This window comes from Myxocyprinus asiaticus, chromosome 5, assembly GCF_019703515.2.
Source record: "Myxocyprinus asiaticus isolate MX2 ecotype Aquarium Trade chromosome 5, UBuf_Myxa_2, whole genome shotgun sequence".
In the NCBI taxonomy this organism is placed as follows: Eukaryota; Metazoa; Chordata; class Actinopteri; order Cypriniformes; family Catostomidae; genus Myxocyprinus; species Myxocyprinus asiaticus.
In genome coordinates this window covers 18,304,231-18,331,279 of record NC_059348.1, presented here as the reverse complement: position 1 = coordinate 18,331,279, position 27,049 = coordinate 18,304,231, and the positions used below count along the sequence as shown (strand labels likewise).

At 36.2% G+C, this 27,049-nt stretch overlaps 1 protein-coding gene across 1 annotated transcript in view; it reads left to right on the top strand.

Annotated features, from left to right (window-relative positions):
* The window catches only part of LOC127441616 (adenylate kinase isoenzyme 5-like), a 126,901-nt gene that overhangs the window by 65,164 nt on the left and 34,688 nt on the right, over positions 1–27,049 (top strand). The window contains exon 7 of the mRNA XM_051699215.1: positions 16,296–16,386. Within this exon, the coding sequence (XP_051555175.1) occupies positions 16,296–16,386 (91 nt within the window). The remainder of the gene's footprint in view (positions 1–16,295; positions 16,387–27,049) is intronic.

Genomic DNA, 27,049 nt, shown 5'->3' with positions numbered 1-27,049 from the left:
CACCATCTTTTTTTTTTTTCTTTCTTTTTTTTTTTTTTTACAATGAAAGTGAATGCTGACTGATGCTGTCAGTCCTTAACATTCTTCCTAACATGTCCTTTTGTGTTCTATGGAAGAAATTTTTTTTATATGGATTTGAAACTAGATGAGAGTGAGTAAATGATGAAAGAATTTTAATTTTTGGGTGAATTCTCCCTATAAGTGTGTCTTTTAATGGCAGTGTTAAAGTTTTTCCACATTATGTGCTTTGTCATTTGGATTTATGATATTAGATATTATAATTAGATGTTTGTTTGTTTGTTTGTTTGCACATAGCAGGAAGCAAAAGTTATTATTTTAGATTTTCACAGTCAGCACTGAACTAGTGCAGTTTCTTAGAATCTTGTCCACTCTGAGATATACAACCCCAATTCTGAAAAAGTTGGGACAGTATATAAAATGCTAATAAAAAAACAAACAAATGTGACTTGTAAATTACAGTATGCTCACGCTACATTGAAAGCACTACAGTACGCTCTAAAAAAATTTGGAACAGTCGAGTGTTTAACAGTGTGTAACGTCACCATTTCTTCTAATAACACAAGAATGAATAACACGCAGAATTTTCCCCCATTCATCCATTATGCAGGTCGTCAGCTGCACAATTTGTATGGGGCCTTTGAAGCCATATTTTGTGCTCCATAATGCGCCACACATTCTTAATTGGAGACAGGTCAGGACTGCAGGCCAATCTAGCACCCGTACTCTCTGCTCACACAGCCATGCACTTGTAATCCGGGCAGTATGAGGTTTGAAGTTGTCCTGCTGGAAATTGCAGGGACGTCCTTGGAAAAGACGCGTCAGGATGGCAGCATATGTTGCTCCAAAATTTGTACATATCTTTCTGCATTAATGGGTACCCTTGACAGATGTACAAGTTAGCCATGCAATGGGCACTGACACACAACCATACCATGACTGACACTGTCTTTTGGCCTGACGCTGAAAATAGCTTGGATGATCCCTTTTCTTCTTTGGCCCGGAGAGCAGCATTTTCCTCTTGCCCTTTATGCACCGAGATTTGACCAGATTCCTTGAATCTTTGAAATATATTGTGCACTGTACAGGGACTAGGCTTTTATTGGAGGCTCATTATTTACTATAACATGATTGCCTAACCTGTTTAACATCTCCTGATTCACTTCACCTTGTTATTTCAACTCATCATTGTTATTACATGGGGGCAGTGGTGGCTTAGCGGTTAAAGGCTCTGGGTTACTGACCAGAAGGTTGGGGGTTCAAGGCTGACCTTGCACTCTGACCACAGCTTAGCTGGAATATGTGAAAACAAAGAAATGTCACTGTATATATGAAAATGTATAATGTGTGACAATAATAAAGGCTTTCTTATTATTAGTCTTAAATTACCCTTGTCTAAATTTTTTGGAGCGTGTTACAATCATCTGATTTAAAATGAGTGTATGTTTAAAAATAAAAACAGTTAAACTCGCAAGGTAAAACATCAAATTATATGTTGTTGCTGTGCTTTCAATATAGCACAGGTTCAGTAGAATTTACAAATCATTAATTTTTGTTTTTGTTTTGTTTGCATTTTCCATACTGTCCTAACTTTTTTGGAATTGGGGTTGTAAATGGGTTTCACGATTCTCATGTTCATTTAAACTATATGGATAATGTGGCATATTTTAACCCTTTTATGTTAAAAAAATAATAACATCTGTAACATTCGGGTCAAAAATGACCCGTATAGAGTACAATAGATTTTCAGTAGATTTAAAGCACACTTATCTATTAATTATGAACATAAAAAATGGCATAGGCTTACCTACATGTTTTCATACTGAACACAGGCTTCTATAGCAGAATTATAACTGGAAAGAGTCTTATATTCTGCAGAAAAATTCATTTGTCATGCCTTGGAATTACAATGAAAGAATACAAAATTTTCAGATGAACTCTCCTTGTAACATCTCTTAATTACATTTGCTCACAACGATGCCTGGGGTATGAATATTTATGTTAAAGAGATTATTAAATGCTTTTTTTTTTTTTAAATAGTTTTATTATCTTCCCTGAGGTCCACTGATAATGTCAGTAATGTTTTTTATGCCACAACTTTCATAATTTAGTAATGAATGATAATTTTCCACCCTGTCTCTGGGCCTCTGTCTCAAATGCTCGGTTTTGGCCTCAGTGTCTCCTTTAAACTTAAATGTTAACATCCACTGTTATGATTGGATATCATCGTGCAGCCCCTCAAATACAGCCATATTTGAAACTCAGTTGGAAAAGAATGAACAAGCTCAACAACATTATAAAACTAAATTTCAGCGTTTACACATAACGCACATCCAACACATTGCATATGAATGTATCAAAGTACTCAAGCACATCAGCATCGTAACTATCAAACAGTCATAACATTTGAAATATTCATGAATGAAACTGTTTATTTACTGTTTTGCGGTCAAGTCCAAGTGTTTGAATGCACCAGAAATGTATTCAAACGGTCAGAGACATCCAGCTAGTGCTTGTTTACATACAACAAGAATTAAAAATAGCACAAATGGGCGCAAGACGCAGAGCAGCTAAATGAAACTGAATGGCATCTCCTTTTCTGAGTTGTAACTGACATCGTGTCTTTTAAAAGCAGCGCGATAAACATGAAAACGGTCAAAGACGTCTGTCTAATGCATGTTACAGTATATGCAATAAAAACTTGTAAAATAGTCAAGATGGGTCCCCTTTCATGTTCAGGTTGGTCACAATAGGTCTGTCTCTATCCCTCTTTGTTTATGATACGAACTGAGCACCAGTGGGCAGGGCCAAGGGTGCGATAACACATGTTGTGGGGTGTGTAAGTACAACTGAGCAATGTCTCGTGACATCACGAACACACCGTTTTCAAAACGAGACATTTCAGAAAGGTGGGAACTATAAGTGCTCTTTTTAGACTGAGAGGAAGTTTCGAGTTCTGAAATTCCCAGTATGTTTATAGTTCAGTTTACTCTTATATGTCTAAATATCAAGGACAGTTTGATTTTCCATTTCATGACCCCTTTAAGAGATGCAGGCATAAAATTTTAGAGCACCAGGTGAATACACTCATTTTAATTAATCATTCAGATCTTTAACCTAAAACTATCTGAGCTACCTACTGTGGTCGTTTCGTGGACAGATGAACTGATAATTAAGCACAAATTGCTTCACTTAGTCATCCTCAGTGAGATTGTAATGATGGACTTCACAAAAGCTGTCATGAAGAACCAAATTATTCTCCACACGCTGCTTCTGTTTATCTCTTAATTGATGGAAATGGCATGTATATATTTTTTATAATCAATCAAATAAATAGCAAGCAACTTTTAATGTTAAAGACAGTTGCCTCAGACCTAAAGATCAATGTGACATTTAGCTCTACTCCTGCTGACTCTATTTACTTTGTTTACTCACATTATTGTGACAGAGGCTGTTAAGCTCCAAAAAAGACAACAAACAAATCATAAAAATATCATAAAAGTAGTCCATATGACTTGCTATAACCAAGTGTTCGATTCCATATCGCATTGCGTGAGGAACAGACCAAAATGTAAGTCGTTATTTATTTGAAATCTTCAACTCCACTGAAGTTTGTGTCTCATCTGTACAGTATGCGTGTCCTGATTAAAAACATTTTGCATGGACGTCATTGATGCCAAAATGGCATGTGTAGTAACCGAATGTGATGCACCATTTTTAATTTCTGGATGTGAATTCCGGCTAGATGCAAGCTTCAGTGAAGGGCAACATTATCAGTGAATAATGACTTATTTTTATGTCTGTTCTTTAGGCAAGGCAAGGCAAGTTTATTTATATAGCACATTTCATACACAATGGCAATTCAAAGTGCTTTACATATACATTTTAAAGAAAATACAAGATACATAAAAATAAAAACCAATTAAGAACATGAAATAAGAATGAAAAGCAATACACACATTGAGAAAAAGTTATATAAAATTAAAATAAAAATAATAAAATGGCATAAAAATCAGGAGAACAGGTATTAAGAGCACGACTTCAGCTAATTGAAAAAGCAGAGAACGTGAAATTATCCAAATCATTTTTAAATGTCTTTTCCTTTAATTTTAGTCTCAAAGCCAGATCTCAGTGTACCCATGATCAACCAATGCCTACACTGTGTATATAAAACAAGAAAATAAAAGAAAAATGAATATCTAATCTTAACTAAAAGAATCTGCTATTTATCTTTTCCTAAACTCAGGGCGCCCCTGTGTGAGTGGAGACACCAAGAGAGATGAGGTTTTCCCATTTAAAGTCTGCAGACTGTTATTTGCGCCATCCTTCTGCAGATGTCTCCGATGTCAAGGACATCCTCACATTCTAATCAAGATACCACTACATCCGGGTGTGATATCTAGCCACTGCTAGATTCTTAATAAAGACTCCAAGTGAGGACTAGAACATGAGCATGGACTGTCAGATCCACTCCCGCCCACTCTCAGTACAGAGTGCGGGATGTCTTAGGCCTCATTTATTCAGGTACTAACAGCAGCGTCTCACTCAGTCTCTCCACCAGACAGTCCCTAACAAAATAATAAAATCTACCTATCTTATTTTTGTTGGTTGATCAAGTTTACACCGATAAAATTGCCCGCATTCTTCCACCATAAGATGTAGGGGGCGACAGCTGGGTCCTCAATATGGATATTGAAGAATAAAAACTCAGAGTCAGGTTTTGCAATAATCAAATGAGAGAGAGTTTGCTGATTGTTCTCTGTAGGTTCAATAGGCATCACAAGTCAATGAGATACAAAACAATAAAAATGAAAAAAAAAAAAAGCAAAATGATTCAGTGAAAGTGCAGCACAATGCTCAGTCTGAAAATGCACAGCTAAACAGAAGTGTTTTCAGTCTGGATTTAAATGTGGCTACTCTTGGGGCACGTCTAACCTCTTCTGGAAGCTGGTTGCAGCTGCAGGTGGCATAATAGCTAAATGCTGTCTCACCTTGTTTTGAGTGAACCCTCTGTATGTCTAACTGACTTGATCCTAATGATCTGAGAGGTCTGTTAGGTTTATAATATCTGAAATGTATTTAGGTCCTAGGCTATTGAGCGATTTATAAATGAGTAATAGTACTTTAAAGCCAATTCTAAATGTAACAGGAAGCCAATGTAAAGACCTGAGGACTGGAGTAATATGCTCAGATCTTTTGGTTTGGGTGAGAATCCTGGCAGCAGCATTCTGAATGAGCTGCAGGTGTCTAATGGTCTTTTTGGCAAGGCCGGTTAGGAGTCCATTGCAGTAGTCTACCCTACTGGAGATGAATGTATTGACTGGATACAAAACATCTAATTCTGGCTATATTTTTTAGATGATAGAAGGCTGATTTAGTTATTGCTTTGATGTGACTACAAGTCTTAATAAAAATAACACAAAATATTTTTGGCTTCAGAAGAGTTGGAATACAGTGCACAAATCACATGGACTATATTTATGTGTGTGTGTGTGTGTGTGTGTTTTGTTTTTAGCTTGACAGCCGTGGTTACTGTGAACTGCCTTTTGGTTAGCAAGAGCTACAAAGATTCATCCAAAAAATTCTCCATTTGTGTTCCACATAAAATAAAAAAATTTTGCACTGACCTTCAACCCTGTGATAATAAACCGTGAAACATTTTGAATGTTAAGGGTTTGAATACAGTAGTCATTGCACATTTCTCTTTGAAAGAGAAATCCCATGGTTGATTCAAACATTTTAAAAACATACTTAAATGTTTAAGGACAGCAACTTTTGTATACCACGTAAGGAGGAAAACATCAGTGTTTAAAATGAGACGAGGGAAGCTTGTCCTCAGACATTCTGTCAGTCTGAGGAAGAGCTGTATGCTCGAAATGTCACTACTTAGCTATTTAAAATCCTGTTTATGGGAGCTTTGCAGGTGTGCGTTTCAGATGAGTGATGATACATAACTATTGTTACTTTGCGTATTTTGGATTAAGGGTATTAATGTAAGAATCAGCAATTGAAAACCCCATACTGTTTTTGTTGATCACTAATCTGAATATTGGAGGGGACGCGTCCCCCTATAGTTTGCCTGCAGTGTCTATGGTAGAAACAGTTCTGGTACTTTTGGTTTAAGGTCAAATATGAATTCTTTACTGATCAGTAGTAACCTTTTCAAATTAAATGATTTAAAATAAATAAATTATGAGATCATGAGAATGGCCCATATTGATCTTTGATTGCTGTTTTGCTGCATACAAATGTTGGTAGAATGATCATGTTTTATTGTGTGCCATGTGACTGTCTGTGTGAAGTGGTGAAAAAACAGGAGTGTGTGATATGTGCGACTCACTGCTTAAACATTAAACATTTAATCAGCACTGCAGGCTGATATACTCCAGAGAGCAACATTGCGATGTTGTGTATACAGGTTTTTATCCATTCTATACATATTTTAACATATTCTTTTTCTTTCTTTCTTTCTTTCTTTAAAAACAGCAGTTTGCCATGTTCAGTTGTGCTGAACAGCAGGCCTCTCTGCACACTGATAGTGGATGTGTATGTGGCAGAATATGACTCAATGTCAGTCTGATTGAACTCAACCTGTTCAGCTGGCTGGATACTCCAATCCCTCATTTAATATATTAATATATTATGAATAATATATTTTGAATGCTGGACTTAAATAGCTCATTACCCTGTGAGAGGAAGCATCATAAAGCATATGGCATAATTGTCTGTAGCCTTAATAAAGAGGTCATATCATGAGAAATACAAATTTCCCTTATCATTTGAGATAAAAGACTTCATTGTATTATGAAAGCATATTGTAACTTTTAGAAATCAAAACTTACTCTGAAGTCCAAAATATGGCTCATTTTGAAACAAAATGCCCCCCATACATGCCGACTGCACAGAAGTCTTAAAGGCACAGCAAAAAGTTCATTCTTTAAATTTTTCATTCTAAATCATTTCAGATTTCGACAGAGCAGATATAACAAATGGGAAATCAATTTAATACAGTTATTGTTAAGGGCATGTTACACAGACTTTTTAGAGACATAAATACAATGTAGTACTGGTTGCGCTGTATTTTTCACACTGTAGATTCAAAAGAACCAGCTTATGAGAGTCATTTGTTTAGGAATCGTACTACACTGGTCACGCTGTATGTTTCGCGTGGTAGATTCCAAAAAAAAATAAAAAATAAAAAATGGCTCATAAAAGTAGTTTGTTCAGGAATCAGACTACACTGGTTGCTCTGTATGTTTTTGTGAGGTAAATTAAATAGGACCGGCTCATAAGAGTCATTTGTTTGGGCATTGGACTACACTGGTCATGCTGTATGTTTTGCTCTGTAGTTTCATAAGAACCGGCTCATAAGAAATATTCACTCTGGAATCAGACAGTAACACATTGGCAGAGCAGGAGCGGACAAAGATGAGACGAGTCGAGATGACGAAGATGATGTTGAACCCAAGTGCTGTTTAATTATGTAAAGTGAAATCCAAAAACATGACAATAGCTAAACAAAACATAAACATGGACTTAACTTTACTTGACTATGACCATGACAAAACCACGTTACAAGATTAAACAATCACAATACTCGACAAGAGACAAAAGGCAAACTTGAGGGCTATAAATAGTTAAATACGCAGACTGGGTAAACAAGTTAACATGATAACCAACAACAAGACTGAACTAATAACAAGATAACAAGACAAAGAACACATGGTTCATGTGAGAAGATAAGACTAATGAAAATGATAACAAGACAATGACTAAAAGCCAATGAGAACAAAAACACATGAAACATGAGGGTCACATGACAAGACAAGGAAGTCACATGAAACGAACTAAATTTCAAAATAAAAGACGTGAAATCAAAACATGAAAATGAACGAAAACACACAAACACGTGACACAGACAATACTGTTCGTGCTTTGTTTGTCACGCTGTAGATTCAAAAGAACCGGCTTATGAGAGTCATTCATTCGGGAATCAGACTACACTGGTCCCGCTTTATGTTTTGCACTTTATATTTATGTTTCTATCTTTACCAACATAGTTCAACGATTGTTTTGTTTCCGGAAATTATAGTTCCAAAGAAAATTCGCAAATAGTGTTGCACAGTTGTGTGGCTATAACTTCAGCTCTTTACTTGTGGTTAGAAGCATAGTTTCTTCTTAGTTTACTGTGTGGGCATCATTTGATATTGCTGAGACTTCTATACCTTTCATTCCATATACAGTATATCTTTCATTCTATCAACACTATGACCATGTTTACATGCATTTAAGAAAACAATTTACACCGGGGTTTTGCAGAAAGCGGTGTTCTGAAACACAGCGTAAATGCAAATGCAGCTGTGTAAGGGATTAAAGACTGTTAAGAGAAAGTGCTTTATCACAGACGGTTTCTGTCGGAGAACACTGCTTTTATGTTTATGTTAACGCATAAGTGGCGTTTATATGTTTTTGAAAATCGTGCATGTGTGCATGTGCTCAAGTGCAACAGGGGAACACCGATGTCTGATGTAGAGTGAAACTACACTATTGCAGCGTATGTGTCTGTCGCATTACAAAGTGTATGCCGCTTTCGTGTCTTTGGCGGCTTTCTCGCATTAAACGGCTTTCTTGTGTACAGGTAAATGAGCTATTATCATCTAATATCTGCAGAAGTTATTACTCAACCCCTTGCATAATGCCATTAACAGCATCTCTATGTTGTTGAAACAATGTGGTTCAAACGATGGATGTGCGACATAGTTAGGGTTTCAGGAAAAAGCTAGCTAGTTGACTAGCTAGTGACTAGCTAGTGAATTTCTCCAATGATGCATCGTACTATGGTGGTTAAGCAGTGAGTTGCGTCATTGTACAGGAAACATACTCCTTGTTGCGCTGTATGTTTCACGCTATAGATTCAAAAGAACTGGCACATAAGGGAACCGTTAACAGAACCAAAATTCATGAACATCAAATGGTTCCAGTAATTTTAAAAATATCGAACCAGTTATGAACAAAAACTGGTTCTCAGTCCCCAACTCTACACATTACACACACAACAACAACGTACAACATTGCATGTGAGTAATTCCAGCACAGTGCTCTGGTGATGGACTTTCCCTTTTAAGTGTAACTGCAGAGAGAGAGAGTGATAATTGATTGTGGAGCTTTGATTGAAGTTCATCCCTTCATAGCAGAAAAATAGACCAATTTAATTAACCATCTCAGATGCTTTGGTGTAGGATCCCTTTACTGTCGCCACATGGGGCTTGATGTTATTTGCTGAAAAAGAGTCTTTTAAGCATGCTCTCAAATGACCTATTAATGAGAGCTATGTGCACTGGCATCACTGTGTGTGCACTGGTTTGAAGTTAATGTGTTAATTATTATGATACATTGCATTTTGCTCTCATCACACTTTGACTCTAGAGCACATAAAATGTTAGATGGAGCAGTGCATCTAACTCAAAGTCAAAAAGTCAAACTCAAAGTTTTGGTCACCATTCACTTGCATTGTATGGACCCTCAGAGCTGAGATATTCTTCTAAAAACCTTAATTTGTGTTCTGCAGAAGAAAGAAAGTCACACACATCTAGGATGGCATGAGGGTGAGTAAACGATGTGAGAATTTTCATTTTTGGGTGAACTATCCTGTTAAAAAGAGAATCTGTAGGGTATACTGACTTTCTTGTCTAAAGAGAAAAGTGAACAACAATTCTAGCAGTCTGGAATAGTCTGATCACACTGTACGAGTCCCATACTCCATAAGCGACAAGCACAGACCTCAGAGATGTGTTTGACACTGTTGTAAGGGACTGTATCGCCATGCGTGTTTTTTTTATTTTATTTTTTTTATTATTATATTGGGAGAGCTTGGAAAATGAATGCCCTGCACCACTTTAGCACTAGGATATAGGATTGCTTTCTCACTAAGTGATGTTGACACATGTGTTTCAATTGCATTTGGCTATTTTTTTTTTTTTAGATGAGAACAGAAACAACAAAATGGCAACAATTACCATTAGGCTGACCTATAGCAAAAGCATTATTTTGTGAGCTACACAATTTTAACAGCACTATGCAATGCAAAATGATTCTTGTGCACAAAACATTGGAGGTATTCATGACAAGTAGCTGTTGAGAGTTAAGGAAGGCCTGGGCACAGTTTTCTGCCATTTGAGTTCATTCTCACACTGTTTACATCTCACACTGTTTACATCAAGGACTTTGTGAATTTGAAAGCTTTGCAACATACAAGATCAAGTTTAACCACAGCAGATCCATTAACTTTACAGACCCAAAGCCGGATCAAAAAAAGCTAGGTTTTCTTAGTAACTCTTTATACATATAGTGTTACCAGGAATATTGCGATGTATCTCGCAATTTCAACTTTATTACTCATAAGTCGAAATTGAGATAAAGTCGCAATTTTATTATCAATTTTTGTTTCACGCAGTTATGACTTTATTTCTTTCAATAACGACTCAATTACAACTTTTACAGCATTTTATTTCTTGCAATTGTAATTTTGTATCATGCAATTGTGACTATTTCTTGGAATTGCAACTTTATTTCACAGAATTCTACTTTATATCTTGAAATTCCGACTTTAAATTCCACAATTGCGACTTTATGTTACGCAGTTGTTACTATATCTTGCAATTGCGACTTCTCAGAATTCAACTTTAAATCTCACAACTGCAACTTTATTTCTTGCAGTTGTGGCTTGATACAGTATTTTAGAATTGTGACTTTATATCTCGAAATTCTGAATTTATATCCCGCAATTGTGACTTTATATCCCGCAATTCCGAATTTATATCCCGCAATTGTGACTTTATATCTTGAAATTCTGACTTGAAATTCTGCAATTGTGACTTTATATAATGCAATTGTGCCTATTTCTTGCAATTTAGACTTTAAATTGCAACTTTATTTCTTATAGTTGTGACTTTATACAGTATTTTAGAATTGTAACTTTATATCTTGAATTCCTACTTTATATCGTGCATTTGCGACTTTATATCACACAATTGTGACTGTTTCTTGCCATTGCGACTTTGTTTCTCGGAATTCGACTTTATATCTCACAGTTGCAACTTTATTTCTTGCAGTTGTGACTTTATACAGTATTTTAGAATTGTAACTTTATATCTCGAAATTCTGACTTTATATCCCACAATTGCGACTTTATATCACACAATTGTGACTGTTTCTTGCCATTGCGACTTTATTTCTCGGAATTCGACTTAATATCGCACAATTGCAACTTTATTTCTTACAGTTGTGTCTTTATATAGTATTTTAGAATTGTCACTTTATATCTCAAAATTCTGACTTTATATCCCACAATTGTGACTTTATATCTTGCAATTGCAACTTTATATCTTGCAATTGAGACTTTATATCTTGCAATTGAGACTTTATATCTTGCAATTTTGACTTTATATCTTGCAATTGCAACTTTATATCTTGCAATTGTGACTTTATATCTTGAAATTCCAACTTTAAATTCCATAATTGCGACTTTATACTATGCAGTTGTGCCTATTTCTTGCAATTTTGACTTTATTTCTCAGAATTCGACTTTAAATCTCTCAATTGCAACTTTATTTCTTGCAGTTGTGACTTTATACAGTATTTTAGAATTGTAAATTTATATCTCGAAATTCTGACTTTATATTGCGCATTTACGACTTTATATCACACAATTGTGACTGTTTGTTGCCATTGTGACTTTATTTCTCGGAATTTGACTTAATATCGCACAATTGCAACTTTATTTCTTACAATTGTGTCTTTATATAGTATTTTAGAATTGTAACTTTATATCTCAAAATTGTGACTTTATATCTTGAAATTCTGACATTATATCTTGCATTTGCGACTTTATATCACACAATTGTGACTGTTTCTTGCCATTGCGACTTTATTTCTCGGAATTCGACTTTATATCTCACAATTGCAACTTTATTTCTTAGAGTTGTGACTTTATACTGTATTTCAGAATTGTCACTTTATATCTGGAAATTCTGACTTTATATCGCACATTTGCGACTTTATATCACGCAACTGTGACTGTTTCTTGCAATTGCGACTTTATTTCTCAGAATTCGACTTTATTTCTTACAATTGCAAATTTATTTCTTGCAGTTGTAACTTTATACAGTATTTTAGAATTGTGACTTTATATCTCGAAATTCCGACTTTATATCCCGCAACTGCGAATTTATTTCTTATAATTGTGACTTTATAAAGTATTTCAGAATTTTGAATTTATGTCTCGAAATTACAACTTTATATTCCGCAATTGCGACTTTATTTTTCGAATGTCCGACTTAATATCCCGCAATTGTGACTTTATTTCTTGCAACTGTGACTTTATATTTTGAAATTCCGACTTTAAATTCCGCAATTGCGACTTTATATTACACAATTGTTTCTGTTTCTTGCAATTTCGACTTTATTTCTTAGAATTCTACTTTAAATCTCATAATTGCAACTTTATTTCTTATAGTTGTGACTATACATTATTTTAGAATTGTAACTTTATATCTCGAAATTCTGACTTTATATTGCGCATTTACGACTTTATATCACACAATTGTGACTGTTTCTTGCAATTGCAACTTTATTTTTGGAATTCGACTTTATATCTCACAATTGCAACTTTATGTCTTGCAATTGCAACATTATATTTCAGAATTTATATTTCCTGCCATGGAGTTAAAAAAAAAAAAAAACGGTTGCAAGAATAGCAAGAAAAAAATTGCGAGATATAAAATTGCAATTGAATTATCAATTTTAAGTTTATTTCACATGATTGCAACTTTATTTCATGCATTTGTGACTTTATTTCTTTGGAATTGCAACTTAATATTGTGCAATTATGACTTTGAATCTCACAATTCTGATTTAATTTCTCACAATAGACTGTGATACCCGACCTATGGTGCCTTGATCCCGCCATGGAATAAAAAAATTAAGTAAAAAAGGAAATTCGTTAGAGCCGAAGCCTAGTGGGCTGCGCTCATGACATGTGACGCTGATGCATCGCAGGTAACCCGAGTTTGAGTCCCGGCTCATGAGGTCCATTGCCACTCTTCTCCCCTGTCATTTCCTGTCTCCTCTCCACTAACTCAACAAAAAAAAATGTACAAATAAAAATAAAAAGGTAATTCTGACATTCTTTCTCACAATTGCTAGAAATACTGTAAAGAAGAAATTACGAGATATAAAGTGAGAATTAACTTTTTTTTACTTTATTATTCTGTGGCAGAATCCAGCTTCCTTTCAAAAATACCATTGAATTACCATGGTTATTTTTGGACATGATACCCATGGTAATGCTATTGAGTTTTGAACATGTACCATGGTAGTACCATGATATTATTTGAAGTTGAACTGTCTTGTATTACCATGATAATACCATGGTATATAAATATAGAAATGGTCTGAGAGTACAATCTGATACCATGGTACCGCCACCATAGTTTTTGTAAGGGAAATTAATATTATGAAGCTTTCTCTCAAAGTCCATTTCAATAAAAATACGAATGTGTGTTCTGCTCAACAGATTAATTTGTGCTTTTGGTCCATGGGTCCAAAGAAAGTTGAAAACCCAGTAGTTTAGTGAGTTTATTGCTTATAATCAACATCTTTTTCTGTACCCAATAATAATCTGACAGGTACACAGTCTTAGGAAGCTCCAGGGACACTCCCACGTGCTATCTGCTATGCTGTGGCCCGTTTTAGTCTGTTGTCATGGAAACGTTCAGAGAGGTTGAAGAGGGTTGTTGCTTTCCCTTTCCATTTCTCAAGATCAGTTTGTTTTTTGACATTGTGCATTTTTATACATGTAGCCCAGGTTCCTGTGAAGGGCATAACAAACGTTTTTTAGTTCTGTCCATTTCAGTACTAGCAACTAGAAATGAGTGGCTAAACTCATAATGAGTAAAATCATTTTCAGCTGTGCTCTTAAAATGTTTTTGAAGTGAATGTCATAATGGGGATAATGGGAATGTGATTGTGAAGAAGTCTGCTTTCATTGATGAATCACAGCATGGCTCCTATCGAACAGGTCTCTGCCTCATTCTAAGATCGATGACCTGCCGCTGATCCTAACCTTGTTTATGCAGCTGTGTTGCACCACCTAATGAAACTGACTAGTAGGGACCACTAAACCAAACTTCATAAAGTGACAATCTATCCTTTGACTTTATGTAAAATTAATAGTCCCCTTACAACAAAATCTAGTTGCCACAACCTTGTCACAAATTCACTCATTATTTTCACAAGCAAATGTGCTTTTTATTCGCCACAATTTTTTGCCAGAACTTTGCAGCTCTTTACCGGTAGTGGTAAACCTGCAGCAAACCCTTGGCGAAAATGAAAGTTTGCCGCAAAGCTCATTTGCATGTGAAAATTAGTGATTGGTGAATTTGCAGCTAGTTTGCCGCAATTCTATATTTTTTGTAAGGTTCAAATCAATCAAATCAAATCACTTTATTGTCACACAGCCATATACACAAGTGCAATGGTGTGTGAAATTCTTGGGTGCAGTTCCGATCAACATAGCAGTCGTGACAGTGATGAGACATATACCAATTTACAACAACATCAAATTAACACAACGCAATTTAAACATCTGTTATACATAATTAAACTCAACTTAAAACATCAAATTAACACAACACAATTTAAGCATCTGTTATACACATAATTACACTCAACTTAAAACATCAAATTAACACAACACAATTTAAACATCTGTTATACACATAATTACACTCAACAATATACAAATAATAACATACACTGTACAGTATACAATATGCTGTTTTTGTTTTTTTGTTTTTTTACTATATAGATACTATATAGATACACATTATTCAATAAAAATTTAAAATTAAAATATATATAAAAAAAGTATATATATATATATATATATATAGAATGTACAGTATTGTACTGTATTGACATTCAGGCTGTCGGTTGATAGTCAGTTTTTAAGAGAGACATAATATAATAACAGTAATATAATTTATGACAGTCCGGTGTGAGATAAAAGAGTAATAAAGTGCAGGGCTGATGTATTTTGATCGTGGGAGATCAAGAGTTCAGAAGTCTGATTGCTTGGGGGAAGAAGCTATCATGGAGTCGGCTGGTGCGGGTCCTGATGCTGCGATACCGCCTGCCTGATGGTAGCAGTGAGAGCAGCCCATGGCTCGGGTGGCTGGAGTCTCTGATGATCCTCTGAGCTTTTTTCACACACCGCCTTGTATATATTTCCTGGAGGGAGAGAAGCTCACCTCCGATGATGTGTTTGGCAGTTCGCACCACCCTTTGCAGGGCTTTGCGGTTGTGGGCGGTGCTATTGCCGTACCAGGCGGAGATGCAGCCAGTCAGGATGCTCTCTACAGTGCAGGTGTAGAACCGTGTGAGGATGTGGCGGTTCATTCCAAACTTCCTCAGCCGTCTCAGGAAGAAGAGGCGCTGATGAGCCTTCTTCACAACGACTTCAGTGTGGACGGACCATGTGAGTTCCTCAGTGATGTGGACACCCAGGAACTTGAAGCTGCTGACTCTCTCCACTGGTGCTCCATTGATGGTGATTGGACTGTGTTCTCTGTCTTTTCTTCTGAAGTCCACCACAAGCTCCTTTGTCTTACTGACGTTGAGGGAGAGGTTGTGCTCCTGACACCAGTGTGTCAGAGTGTGCACCTCCTCTCTGTAGGCTGTTTCATCATTGTCAGTGATCAGACCTACCACCGTCGTATCATCAGCAAACTTAATGATGGCATTGGAGTTATGTGTTGCCACACATTCATGTGTGTACAGGGAATACAGTAGTGGGCTGAGAACACAGCCCTGCGGGGTTCACCCTAAAATGAATATTCTGTCATTATTTACATATGAATAATGACTTAAATTTTAGTCTGTTTCTCACATTCACTAATCGGATGACTTTATGACACTAAAGTTGTATGAACTACTTTTATAGAGTTTAAGGTGTTTATTTGACCTTTTTGGATCTTGACAGCACATGGTCATTATGAACTGTCATTGTGTGACAAGAGCTGCGTAATGATTCTTAAAACCGAAATAACAGCATACAGGTTTTGAACAACGTGAGGGTGAGTAAATTGAGACATAATTTTGGAACTATCCTGGTTCACTATTTTGGGCACACTATTACTGTACAACATGTATTGTTGTATGTGCATGAGCTCATTGCTTCTATCAAAACAGCTGACACAAGTGCTCTTTTGTTTATACAGCTTGATGCAGATCGAGATGAAGAGGAAGTCTTCTATGACATCAGTATGACAGTTGACAACAAGATGTACCCCACCAAAGAACCCGTGGCAGGTAATCTTAAATAATTCCCTCTGGATTCTTTAAATGTTTTCTCTTGTTTTTTTTTGTCACGTATGTAAGATAAACCTTGATTTTGCATTTCACGCTTAAAGACTCAATGAAGTCAAATCAAAGTATTGTTGCTTTAAGTCCACGTCTATTAACTTTGATGCCATCTATATGCTTGTGTCCTATAAGTTGGCAAAAAAAAAAAAAAAAAGTCTTCAGCTTCTGAGAAAATGAACCAACAATATTGATGAATGGACCATTTTCACATTTCCAGGTTTGTAAAAGATACCAGGGTAAACTTCTGTAGAGATGCAGTTCCCATTTGCTCCAACCCCAAAAGAAAAACATTTCCATGACTTTCCAAAAGCAGAAAAAAAAAGAAAAATATGAATTATGGTAGTCAGAAGAGAGAAAGATGCCAAATTAACTGCCACTCCCTTAGCAGCTGTATTTGAAACCCTCTTTGGAGCAGTGGTGAATTAATGCCAGGGTAACACAATGAATAATGTTATAAATAATGGGGGAAATGTGTCATCACAGTCTGTGGATAGGGTCCATCATCCTGTTCGCAGGCCCATGTATACACTTTTGTCCAATAAAATGCTCTTTAATATTACAATGTACCTCCCCCAATGGCACCCTCCTCCAATAATCAATATAGCAAGTAGCATTTTGTGGTTTGCTGGACTGTGATGTAAACTAAAGTCTATTGAAGACTACTGAAGACCAGGGGTGAAGACTATTAAAACAGAAAAGTCCTTCGATATGTCCTCTTTGGGGAAATCAATGTACGAATGGTTACCCTACCTTCAAATTACTTAAAAATGTAATTAAACATAAAAAAAATTGCGCACTTTACTTTTAATAAATCAACTGTCAGAATCTATATACGATCTTGGTTATACTTTCTATGAAGCCCATATTTATAGGGATGTTCCGATCGATTGGCCACCGATCAGTATCGGTCGATATTCACATCCTATGACTCATTTGGTGATCGGTAATTTGGCCGATCGCATAAACCGATCGCTAATGTCGCAAAAGACGTGCGGCTCCTTTAAGACTTCAGCAGCACTGTCATGGCATCACGGAGAGTGGGGAATACCGGCATAGTGTTGTAAGACAACAAACTTGATTGAGCAGTTAAGAACGACGCAGTGGGATGGCAAATATGAAAAGTTTGTGTACTGTACTGTTAATGTGGCGTTTCACACGTGACAAGGCAAAGGGGAAACAGCGCGTGCTGTGAAACAGTTCTTTTTATCGTTCATGGCGGAAACTTCTCAGTCTCCGCCGGGCACAGGCATCTCAGCAATAACACAAGTTACAAGATGTGGTGTAATTCAAACATGTTTATTAAATATCTTCCGATTAAATGGCATTAACAATAGAAGCACCCATAGAGTCCAGAAACACGCACTCTTTCTCTACTTTCATCTCAGAGCACGTGTTCCCTTCATTAAAGTTCAAGCAGCAACAAGTGAAAAATTAACAATTCATACAATCATCCAACTAAATGAAAATGCAGGGAAGGAATTTATAAATATAATAATTCTTTATACAATACTAAGATACCATAATATAATGTATTAGATATAATGCAAAATAAAACCGAAATAAAATAAGGAATAATAATAATTATATGAAATATCGACAATGACCAAAAATTTCACATTAATTTAAGTGCACCTATGGGTTTTCAGTTTGTCTTCAGTTTGACACTAAGCTTTTATAGGGCTATCTATCTTAATATAGAGACTATTTTGTTAGCCTATACTTGTTTTAAAGTCTTATTAAAAAAAAAGCTTTTTAATAAAAAGCTTTTTAACTTTTTTTTTGTCAGCAAAAACTTGGCAAAATTATATTACTGGGAAGAAGAAAATTCAATTAATAGTGACAGTGTGCAGAAAGCTTACATATAGCCAGTTATGACAGAGTACCTGATAAAAGGTGACATTGGGGTCGGATCGGGATCGGCCGATCAGGTGACAAGAACATCGGTGATCATATCGGCTGTAAAAATCCTGATCAGAGCATCCTATAATGCATATTAAAGGCATTATAAATGAAATATGATGCATTCGTAATTTCTCCTAATAATAGGCCATATAATATGTTATAACTTCTAATAAATACTTGCAACCACAATTATAATACCTTACAATACGTACGTATTCATAGTTAGATCAGACTGTAATGCATCATAACATGACCAACATAAAGTTTTATTTGCAGAACTTATAATACTGTATATTGTCTATATTTGTATTATATGTATTAGGTGTACTTTAAGTGACAAAAGCATTGTCTTCTTATAAACATCCATAAAATATTTTTAATTGGTTAGAAGACAATGGAAATTGCATGCAAATGTACAAAGGAACACAAATTCAATGTAAATTTTGAGACCTGAAGAAAAACACTTGTAAAGCTACAGTCAATAGCTATATGTGTTCCTTTGTATTATGTGCATTTTTATAACTTCCATTATTTAAGTTTGACTTTTAATGTGTTGTATCTTACAAGGTTATGTTATGGCTTTTTATAAGAAGATATTACTTTTATCACTTTAAGCAGGCCAAGACCCCTTATAATGGTGTATGGTCATGTCATAAAGCCTTATGACTATTTACACTATGCTGCTTTTGCATGACAGCACTTATACGATACCTAAATTATATTACATTATAACCTCTGTGGATAAAATTGGATGTTTATTGTGTTATAATGTATTATACTTTTTAAGGTATAACTATGAATATTTTAAGTGTTAAAATGTATTATAACTAGTTACAATAATTTATGGGAAATTATAATACATTATAAGGTCTATTATAAAACATTATGAATGCATTATAATGCAGATATAATGCCATTTCAACACATTGTATTTTGTTTAATGTTTTTTGTTTAACTTTCTGTGAAACTCAAATTGTATGTATAAAGGCCTTTTCACACCAAACCGGCGATTTTCCCATAGAAAGCAACGTGAATGACCGCCGTTAGCACATTCACGACATTACAAAAGGTGACGCTAATTGACAAGCAATTTTACTCTGGTATGGTAAGTGGCTCAGCACACCTTTTAGATGGTCTGCCCTCCTCCCATGATGGTCCATGAGAAGAAGAGGTACTTGACAAGCGAAACAGATAGAAAAAAGAAAACTGATTTCTCTACAAGCTACTGCAGCGATGTAGAATTTGTTGTTGATTTGCTTAACAAGGAAGAAAACATTCAAGAGACTTCACAAACTATTCCATTTCACCTGCTGGATGAGTTGACTGGCAGTATTATCATGTGTACACAGTCTGAGGGGTGATTACAAAAAATCTAGTGTAAAAACATGTTATCATTTGAAATAAGAGTAATTATATGCCACTGCCACTCATGTGTGTTAAGTAAAAAAAATTATTCACTGCGTAATGCACACATGTAAAGACTGTTGTAACAGATGTTGTCAGTTTGAAAGATACTGATTGTCTTATTTCATGTGTATTTAAATTTGCTCAAAACATGTTACTAATTAAACGTCACTGTATTTAAACGGCCAAATAGTCTATATCAGGGCTAGTCAACTGGCGGCCCGAGGGCCAAATCCAGCCCGCCAATCATCTTTGTCTGGCCCTCTGACTGATTTTTGATCAAAAAGTCTCGCTATCTGAAATACCAGAGCACCCTCTGTGCAAAACTCAGCATTCATAGGTGCGAGCCTCAGCAATCAGCAGTGAGTTTAACAACGCTCACTGGCGCATGCAACAGCATTCAACTGTCATCAGTCGTGCGGACCGGAGCGCACGTTTAAGCTTTTTTGCCGATAGTTTAGTTACACTGCTTTGCTAAATATGGATCACACCGTTTAGGTGAGCATTGATAGCTTCTTTTTCAATCAAATGTATTTATATAAAATTGCTTAGTTGTGTGGAGTGCAGACAAATCTACAGATGTAAAAAATGATCACCGCAGTTGTGACAGAAATGTTGTCAGCACATATGCACATTAGGCAACAAAAGCAATCAATTATGAAAACTGAACGTTCAAAGAAAATTAGCTGAAAAGTTTGCTTTTATTCACTATTCTTGAAGTGCCAGATGATCGTGTCTCATCTGTTCAGGGTCTGTAGGGCTTCGGGAAAAAATGATAACGTGAAAGTGAATCTGCAAATATCCTGATTATATTTGGTTCTATACAGCTGTGAGTCAGCTCTCTCAATCACAAACAGCATCAACTCAGTTTGTTCTTCTTTTGCCAATGATTACCTACACAATATCTGGCTCCTGCACTGACTATCGTGTGCAAATTCACAATATTTGCAGGAATATTGTTTCTCACTGAATAGGATGATACTTGAAAATGGAAGAATGTGCATTTGATCTCTTTTCCAAAAAGAAAATTGAATTTAAACGCATTCTTAAAGGTGCTATTGTGACGAGGCAGGCGAGGAATGAGGATATAAATGCAGCTTTAATAAAACAAAGAAACTCAGAATATAAGAAAACTAAACACAGGGAACCAAACACAGAGAATCAAACAATACATGCAAGGACTGACCAAGAAAATAGGAAAAACAAGGGCTTAAATACACAGGGGCAAACAAGGGAATGAGGAACACCTGGGAAACCAATCAGGGAAAAACCAATCATAAAATGAAACTACAAAAGGACTACAAAACTAACAGGAACGAGGAACTAAACAAGAATTTCAACATAAAAGTCTAGACAAAAACAGGGAATACATGACAGCTATATGTAATATTTTTACTGTACTAAATCATGAAATGACCATAATATGTCATTAGAGAATTAGGAAACATGCTAAGTTGAAATACTGGCTTCTCCGATAACAATGCTACAGCAGTATATTCTACTTTGAAGTTTCTATTCCGGGCCGGAATTTCTGTTTATGTTTTGGCCTGTGTGATCCCGCCCACTGCCCACTCACCAATAGAAATTCGACACCACCGGGTTGCCAGATTTGGACAAGTTTGCAGGCAAACAACACCGCGTGCAGCAGCTATGGAAGCCAGCAAACGAACTGGATCAGAGATAACAGATTCCACCTGAGCATAAAAATCCTCGCCATCTGTCTAAAAACCACCATGACCAGAGGCGCAGTAAAACAAGGATAAATACTGGAGATGCCTTTGGAACATGGAGACAGCTTAAAGCCCAGAAATCCTTTAAAATGGATGCTGAGTTGGCTAATTTGCTTGTCAACATTCTGGCAACCCGCATGAGCTTCGAGTCTGGGGCGGGGAGGTCAACACTCTAATATTTTGAATTTGGACTGCAGTGCCCATATCAAATGCTTGTTGTCAATCTTCCATATAGCACCTTTATGTGACCATTGTTTTCATATGTGGGTTGATATTTTGAGAGGGTTTAAGCAGGTCTAAATGTTTCTCCTCAGTTTTAATGATTTGTAAACAATAGCCCTAAAATGTAAAAATGATTATGTTTTGTTTTTCAAAGTAAGGTTGATAAAAAATGATTTGTTAGTTAAGACTAAAAGTCATGTTTGTTCTTCAGACAGATCTTATGAAGGAATTTATGGCCAGACCTTAAAAAATTATAATTCAGTATACAGTATACCCTGAACTATTTTAATATAAATAAATACACTATATTAAAGGTGTTTTTTTAAGTAACATGTTACTTGTGTGTGAAAGTGTTTGGCCTCCGTCAAGTTTTCATCTGGATAATCTGGACCCTGCAAGAAAGTAGTTGAAGAGCCCTGGTCTATATAATGCAAGAAATACAACACCTCACCTGACGTACCATCTTCAGTCTGACCCATTATAAGATACTAATACTTGCCAACGACAGCTGTCAATGACCATTAACAATTGCACAGAAATACCGATTTTGAGGAGACACTATGCCACGTTTTTGGTATACAAAGGCATACACTGCAAGTCACAACATTAATTTGATTAATTGTTGGCGAAAAAAAAAAAAACACTTAAGATCCGTACAGTTGTTTATTAAAAAAGATGATACAAAGGCAAATATTCCATGTTATATGTTCTCACAGAACTCACGAAAGATTAAATGTAAAGGAAAAATATACAGCAATATATGAAGACAATCCATGTAATATCAGAGAGCTTTTTAAAGGGGATGCAAGGCAGTGATATAGCAATATCATTTACATGTTAAGAGAACCCATAGGAGAATTTTTTGTTTTCTGTTTTTAAGGCATTTGATGCAAATGAAACACAGGACCTCACTGCTTCAGTGTTTAATGTCGGAGCTTTCTGTGCTTTAGCGCCACCTGTTCTGCTGGTTTTGGGAACAGCAGCAGCTCCTGACACATGATTCCCAGCTCAAATTTTATTGGTCAGGGCGTTTCTTTGCCAGGCGAAGAAAAAAATTAGACACACCATAAAAAAAAGCTTCCTTTGTTGGTGCGTGATTCGGCGCGAACGTTCGTTCCAGGTGTGATGGGCTCGTTAGGAATCCATTGTTACCGTAAAAAATTTTATTCATGGAGAGAATGTCAAAACAGGCACTGAATTCACTTTTTCAGAGTAGTAAAAAGGATTTAGTCTTGCCACAAATTAAAGTTGTTCAGACACTGGGTTTAATTAATCAGCTTGTCAAGATTTCAGAGATCAGAGAACTCTTGATTTCCTGACACCAAAGCATCCAGCATCAATTTGATCTTCTCACAGAGGTCCTTGTAAAGTCACTTCAAGAGAGTTTCTTGCAAGAGTTCATCACAGACTTTCTGTAACTGTCTGTGGATCCCCATACGCCATTTTATAAGCACCGGTAGGCAGCACTGCAGAGTGAGAGGTCGGTGGAGTTTGGTGGCATGAGAAGGATGTGATAGTGCTGGCGTGAATGCCTTGCATCAGTCTTCCTGTGCCCTGCAACCTTGAGGAGAGCTGGGAATCGCGATGTGCAAAACTAACTTCAAACTTATTGAAACTGCTGAAACTAGTTGTGGGTTGCCTGAATGGCTAGTCAACTAATTGCTCTAAGGGAAGCTCTTTATAAAAGGTTGGATTCAGTTCACCTGACCCCGATCGGACATGTTTTTAGTGTGTAGTTTTGCATACCTGTAAAACGTGTTCTTGTGTTCAAAAATAGCTTGATGAAGTGCAACTGAATGGAACAGAATTCAGGCTCGAGACATGTTGGGCTATTTTTAACTTGACGCAACATTTGTGAGGTTTGTGCTTTGAGGGGCATGAATTTAAAGACGCAATTCTCAGAGAGGGTTTTACTGAGCAAATTGTCACATAAAATATAACTAGATAAACTAGTCCAATTCTAAATAGAAATGGTCTGTAGGCAGTTGATGGGCGACTAGTTGACTAGTGGGCCATCGTGACCAATTCCTTGCTAGGAGATGGCAATTTGCTGCTTATTTATTCATGTGTGTGTCAGGGCTCTGCTGTCTCACATGGGAAAGAGCTGTTCATTCTAGACAATATTTGTACTGTATACTAGACATCAATGTACAATGCAATTATACACAAACTAAAAAATGTTTATTATTATTTTTACATGATCTTATGATTTTTACATTTTTCAAACCCACCTGAATCTTTTTTTTTTTTGTAATAATTTAATGTTTTTGGATTACTACTGAATGGATGTGATGTCATGAGTCATGACAATGCCTTTCAAGAGCTTGAATTGAGAAGGATTTGAAATTTGGAAACTGAACATTTGAACTGATTTTAATTGCCTTCTTATGAGTTCAGTGTTTATCTCAGTCAAATTTTAACAATGTTTATGAATGTTAGTTTAACAATTTTTGCAAACTTACATTTATGTGCCGAATTCTACGTTTTGCCGGAGTTTTTTTTTTTTTTTATTAACTCCAGAGGCGCTACAACAACTGTGCGTTTTATTTACTTTCACACAAATCACGACTACAACCGCAGATTATGACTTTATAAACAATTATTTTTCACTCTATTATTCACCTATATTTACACACTTTTTCCAATGTGATTAGCTTCCACGGAAGCTCACCTGATAGAGTGTTAGACTTTGGACTCAGAAGGACGAGGCTTGTGCCCAGCCAAACACACAAGCTGAAACGTGAGATGAAAGTGTCATAAAAGTGACACGAGATGACGTGGTTGCTTTAAAAAATGTTCTTTTCATTTTGCATTTTGTTTTTGGACACTAACGGTTTGGTTAAGGATGTGTGTTTTGTTTACCTCTCATTTGATATTAGATTACATTTGGTTAGGTTTAGGTTAAAGTTTTAGGTTGGAAGGTTTGTATTACATATTAAAATCTAATATTTCCCTTAAAAACCTTGTCTGATTGCAACAACATTTCACTTTCTTTCTGTGCCCCCTGCTGGACATGTCACTGGGAAACTGCAGTGAAACTGGAAAAAAGGCACGTCATTTCGTTTTGCAAAAATGTTGCCACCATCACGTAATGGTCATGAGATAAGCACAGGCAGAGTGAACAGCATCTGAACGCAACTGGACCTGTCCTTCACTCAGCCTGATCCTCTCACTGTCCTACCACCTTCTGAGAGATTTGCAACTTAATCAACCACTGTGTGCGTGCGTGTGTGGGTCAAATGCTGGTTGCCAGTCTGTAATGTCCATGTTAGATAAGCTGAGAGCTGGAAACTGATGTCGACAGGACACTGTCCAGCAGTGTTCTTTAGGTCTGGATGTACTGGATGATATTTTTAACCTGACATATCATCTTGACCAGGAGCTCAATAAATAGGAATTATAATTATATCCCCCGTTAGTTTAGCTTAAGGAATATCTTGTAAATATACATTTAGAGAAACTAAAAACACCCCTATTTAATTATAAGGGGTGTCTACTTTTCTGAGGTAAACTTCCTTCAAGGGAGATTGATAGTTTGGAGAGAGCTATCCATTAGCATTCCTATTCATCCCAATTGAATTTGCTGGCCTGGCACATGAGAGTTTGCGTTTGCGAGTACTGCACAACTGTCCATTTTGGATAAACCAGCAATCTGCAAGGCATCCTCTACATGCTGACAGTGCATAATCATTGTGGCAGCATTCATTTCATGCCATATTGCACTTGTGTTTCAGTAGGAAACCAGGGCATTATCTCATTTTATTGCATAAGAGCCTAATGAGCCTTGGTCAAGCTTTAGCCATCGGCTTTATAGACCGGGCCTGTGATGTTTGCCGATGAAATCGAGCAGAGCTTCATTACATAACTCCACCCCCCACCACGTTAACCCTGTGGCTAATGATTCTGTGGCTAATGATCTGTTTCATGCTGACTGATCTAAGGCCTCATTGAGTCAACCCTCTTTTTAAAAGTCACTTGAAAGCAAAATGGTAAATCTAAATCTGTTCAATTGATTGTCTTCGATTATCGACATTATTAGAGAACTTGTACGGAACTCCATTTTAATGCCGTAAATCGAACCTCTGATATTTCCCAGTGTGCACCAGGGGATTGTAATATAATTCATGGCACTTTAGACTTTAGTCAGAATAGACATGTAATATTTTGCCATTAAAAATGCTTTAAGGGATAGACATATCTAAATGTTCTAGATCATTTAGATTTTCATTTTCGAAAAGGTAAATACGGTGTCTACTGTGACTAAAGTCTATAGCCTAAGCTTTCCTATGCAGAATGTCAGAACTGATCACGTAACTGAACAGAAATGACTAAGACTGAATGAATCACCTGATGACAGTTGTTAGCTGGGTAATTCCTATATAGCATGCAGTACATTTTTATGTCCCTATCATATGTCTTAATATATTGGATAAAATATTAAACTCACCATTGTAAAGATGGAAATCATATTAGCTAGGTTTCTCTAATTACAATATCACAATTACTTAAACATATGTATGAATTTAAATCTTTTCACCACTTTGATGTAAATGGATATTGCCATTTTTGCCATTTCACTAGCAATGTTTCCATGCTATTTGCAAATTTAATTTATGCAAAAATAATGCAGCATTTCCATCCTATGTGTTTAAGAGAACAAAATGATCACTTCTGGGCAAATCAGTGCAAAATATTTTAGTTTTATGTGCATGTTCAATACTGATTAAAAATATGATCCACCTCCAGCAAGCGTAGAAGTTTTTTTATGTGCATTTTGGAAACTTTATTTGCAACTTCTTGTTTCCACCTAGCATTTTTTATGCAATATCCTAAAATTTGCTTAAAAATACATGGATGGAAACCCAGCTATTGGGTGTTGCGCTAACTTCTAAAATGAAATGCTGGCAATTCTTCAAGAAATAGGGTTCCCTGTCTGTCACTCACTCGACATTGTGTCGATGTAGTGACACTAGGGGTTCGATCTTGAGAGCCCCAATCACCTTTGCTTAAAATAGGAAAGGCCAATGAAAATTGGCGAGTGGAATTTGCATGCAACTCTCCGCCCCAGACATATGGGTATAAAAGGAGATGGCATGCATCACTCATTCAGATTTTTTCTTCGGAGCTGAATGCATGTGTGTTCATCCTCTCACTCTTTGCTATACTGCTGGATTCTTACGCCGCATATCAGCGGTCACCCTCACACAGTTGAGTGCTGTGTTTCCCTTGGGTGCTTCGGCAGCCTGAGACTGCAGGTGCTAAAAGAGTATATTAGAAAGAGTATATTTCCTTCTAAAAGAGCTTGCGCAAATGCTTGGCGTCTTTTTAAAGATGTCCTTCCGCGTTTGCGC